At 44.0% G+C, this 4,021-nt stretch overlaps 1 protein-coding gene across 1 annotated transcript; it reads right to left on the reverse strand.

Moving 5' to 3' along the window:
• Nucleotides 1–779: 779 nt before the first annotated feature.
• Nucleotides 780–3,532, reverse strand: LOC121310844 (stress-70 protein, mitochondrial-like). The gene is made up of 3 exons (XM_041243780.1): nucleotides 3,485–3,532; nucleotides 2,436–2,669; nucleotides 780–2,246 (listed from the first exon to the last, which is right to left on the reverse strand). The coding sequence occupies exons 1-3, from the start codon at nucleotides 3,530–3,532 to the stop codon at nucleotides 2,163–2,165; spliced, it is 366 nt and encodes a 121-aa protein (XP_041099714.1). The 3' UTR covers nucleotides 780–2,162.
• Between the last annotated feature and the right edge of the window lie 489 nt (nucleotides 3,533–4,021).

Here is a 4,021-nt window from a genome sequence, read left to right on the forward strand (position 1 = left end):
ACCAACCTCCATCCGCCAGTATCAGCAAGACCTAGCAAGCGCGTCGGAAGCCTGTTTTATACTTCCAGCTTGCACCATCGAGTTCTCTCTCGGGATGTGCACAGCGCTGATGCATTGTGGGATACGCTCAGAGCGTTGTCTTCTCCACCGGAGGTTTGTTGGAAGAGATCTCTATGTCAATGTAAAAACTCCAGCGGTGCAGTTGCGTTATTCTTGTCCTCAGCGTGATAACTGCAGTGCTCTGAGCCGTTGCGAGCTAGTACTACACAGCGGTGAGAAGGAAGCACTCTTTCATACACACAGGCTCATATGAGCACATGTGCATGAACTAATCAATATTAAACAGCTGCTGGAGTTTGCAATGCACACCGGATTTCTACAGTAGCCTTAAATAAATATCTTCTGTACTCACTGGATATCACATTTTAATATATAACAGCTATACTGTAACAGCACAGTCGCCTCTGGTCTGTTGTCAGCCCCAGTGTATATTCACCGTATTTATCACGTTATTTATATTTATAAGCCATCATTATAACACTGGGCCCTGATGCCCTGGACTACAATGCCACTGGTAGAGTTCAGTGGAACTTATTTAGAGCCCCTGATGTGAATTTTGTTAAGGTAGTGTGAGATTAATATTGATCCGTTTCTAAATAAACAAGCCCATTTTCCCCATATTTTAACTTGCCTATGAAAGGACAGCTCGTGCTTGCAGGTGTGACTGGATTCTTTGAGACAGGCCTCTTGAAAGAAAGTAACACACAAACAATCAAGAGTTTGAATCTCAGATTTTATTTAAAAAAAAAAAAAACTTACTATTTTATGTTGCACAAGAATACGATGTGACTCTGACTGCTGAACTCCCAGACACCCTCGTCAATGTTAATGTATAACCAGAGCCATTAGCTCAGCCAGCAACCCCTCTCTGAACCTTTAGCAGCTCAGGGTCCCGTAGAGTGTGCAGCAGGGACTAAAACTCAAGAGATCAGGTACTATTTTTGCTCATCTTTAACTTTAAACACTCACATCGGAATTATTTTAGCACTTGAAAAACACTTTCTTCTGAGTAGTGATTTCTGTATTTTGAAAACGGCACATTATATACATGGATTTTTTAAACAGATTCTTGTCGCAGATACAAGCTTCACTTTCATGTTAAATGCGGTCACATGCTTTGTCTTTATAAAATGTTGTAGATAGAGGGATCACAGGAAAGTAAAGAATATTATTCTGTGTTGAGATTAACACACAGAACCCCTTTTTTTCTACCTGGCAATTTACAAACACACCACAAGTACAAGAACATTAACTGATCACAGGCCAGACTGTGCACAAACCACAACAGGCATCCCAGACACCGTCCCACCAAACTGTGACATGGCAAGCCCTGCTTTAGTAAAAGCCAGACACTAAGCAAAACTTTTGCATAAAGACCCCACCAGTATTAATATAGTGGACAGATGTTCATACATTACAATCATTTTAATAAATCCAATTTCTTACACTGTACAATAAATAAGAGTGTTGTAACTGAGACGGGTCAAGAGGAACACTTGGTTGTAATAGACCTGAACTGCATATTTAAATACAGGGCAGTCCTCCAGCAGCTGAGAGTGCTCAAGTGTGAATGTGGCAGAAATCTGGAAGTTTTTCTTGTTTCTTTGTAACTATGATGGTGCTGCTGCTGCAGACTCAGACCTGGACAGTGTCAGAAATGTACACACCTTATGATGCTACTGACACTGTCTCCAGTACAGTCCTTTTTGGTGGTTTTAAATAAGTTAAGTTCAATCAAAAGGTATGCAAAATACAGGACCAGACAAAGCAAGGTCTATCCTCACTGAAAAGCAGCCAAATGCCATTCCAGATAACGTATCATAATTATCACCTTTATCATTTTTACAACATGACAAAAAAAACAAAACAAAAAACACATCTTTAAAAATGCTGACAAGATATACTTCTGAACTATTAAATTACAAAATTATGAGAGAACAGAAAAACCAGCCATGTATAGAATACTGCAAAAACACAGTATACAAGAATGACTTGTGCGTGTTATTCGCTCAGGAGAGTAGATGAGCGTTGCCTTCCCAAGCTTCTTCAGCCCCCTGCCCCAGGTGTGGATGCCCCAGGGCAATTCAGCGTGGTGCGGGGCTCTACTGCTGCCCCTCCTTCTTCTCTTCACTGCCAGAACCGCTGCTACCACCACTGCCACTACTGCCCTCCCGATCAGATGCCATCTGGAAATACAAAACAATATTAAAAATCACATTGTTCAAACAAGTTTAAGTACTTATACAGTGCTCCCGGAGAGGCTCGACAATGACACAAAGCAATCCGGAAGGGCACTGCAAAACCCCAAGGCTGTGCCACAGAAAGAGTAACCACACAGCTCGAGGAGAGACGTCAAGGGGACCCAGGGTACCTACCTTCTTGTAGGCCATCTCGAAGAGTTTGAGCGATGCCTGCTGCAGGGTGCTCGCAGCCTGCTTGATGTTTTCACCAGTCTCAGAGTCCTTCCTGGCCAGCAGCTCTCTCACTTTGGCGATCTCTTCTTTCAGTTTGTTGCACTGAGAGGAGGAGGAGGAGGCGTCGTTACTACAGTTACAACAGCAAGGGCCTTCAGTAATTACAGGAGGAGTGCACTGGTTCCCATAATCTACCTGAAGTCAGATCTCAATGTAATGTATACGAATCAGGAAATGCAGCTGGAATAGTTGCTTTAATAGGAATATATAGGAGCACAGTCTAGAAAGGGACCCCATTCCAATCACTGCCAGCACTGAACACACTGCAAGGCATAGAAGAATTCCACTGCACAGCTGGGAAAGAAATACAACTCCTATTGCACATCAGTTTCACCCACTCCAGGTTCTACTAGGAGCTTGATCATCCACAGTGCATAGGTAACAAGCTCAAGTGTGTATTCTTAAACTCATAGTAAGACCACGAACGGGTGAAACTGCTTTGCAATAGGAGTCTTGTTTCCATCCCTGTATTCACGTATTTCACGGAGAGGCCCCACAGCAGCTGAGGTGGGCGAGGGCATACAGCTACCTCATCGGCAGGACAGGGAGGCTGTTGCCTTGAACTCCTCCTCTTAGCTGTGTCATGTAACAAGCGACGCCTCAGCCAGTTCACAAGGGCTTCGAAGCAGCGTCTTATTTGTGTCAAATACCTAGTGTCAGCCGAGTGCAATGGCGGGCTCACTGCTACTCACACCGCCACCCTTACCTTCAATCCTGGTTTCAATATGGTCAAACACCCTTTTATAAAAAAATAAATGAAAATAAATGAACAAACAAACAAACAATCAAACATTAAATTACAACACCTTACACAAATCAGTTACTCAGCATGCAGAAATGGATTGGGTTTTCAGTGACGTGGCAAGGTAGAGCTGAATGCATCATGGCTTTGTAATGAAATCTATGCAGTTCAAGTTTAGCAAACTGTCTAGAGCCCCCTGCTCTCATACCTTTCTCCTCCTGTCCTCCTCAGCGTACTTCTCTGCGTTCTTCACCATGTTCTCGATGTCATCCTTGCTAAGGCCGCCAGAATGACTGGATTATAACTGGGGAAAAAAAGGAAGGCGGCTGAGCCACGAAGAACCAGACACTGTCGCTTCAATTTCCCATTCCGTCTCAATACATTCAAATTCCTTCAAATCTGCGGTGTTGAGTGGGGTTCTCTTTCCAGAGCTCTCACTATCTACTTTAGTCTGCCGTGCAGAATCTCCTGCTTACTCTGCTGCTCGCGGCCGGTGCCCTTGTCCTTGGCTGACACGTGGACGATCCCGTTGGCATCGATGTCAAAGGTCACCTCGATCTGGGGGACTCCGCGGGGTGCAGGGGGGACCCCAACCTGTGGGAAAGGTAACAATTGTTAATACCATTACAAAAAAGGGGGTGGGCTGATTTTAATCCCTGCTGACTATATGATTTAAAAAGCATTTAATAGGGCATTTTGGCCACAGCAGCACAGCAAACAGGGACCTACGAAGATGAACAGAATA

The sequence above is a fragment of the Polyodon spathula genome, unplaced genomic scaffold, assembly GCF_017654505.1.
Source record: "Polyodon spathula isolate WHYD16114869_AA unplaced genomic scaffold, ASM1765450v1 scaffolds_2634, whole genome shotgun sequence".
Lineage (NCBI taxonomy): Eukaryota > Metazoa > Chordata > Actinopteri > Acipenseriformes > Polyodontidae > Polyodon > Polyodon spathula.

What these genes read in the sequence shown, in the direction of transcription:
- LOC121310844 (XM_041243780.1), bottom strand. Translation starts at nt 3,532, where the DNA reads ATGGTGAAGAACGCAGAGAAGTACGCTGAGGAGGACAGGAGGAGAAAG. An exon ending in AGGAGGACAGGAGGAGAAAG is followed by an intron (nt 2,670 to 3,484) that starts GTATGAGAGCAG and finishes ATCTGACTTCAG; the next exon opens with GTAGATTATGGGAACCAGTG. An exon ending in TCGAGATGGCCTACAAGAAG is followed by an intron (nt 2,247 to 2,435) that starts GTAGGTACCCTG and finishes TTGTATTTCCAG; the next exon opens with ATGGCATCTGATCGGGAGGG.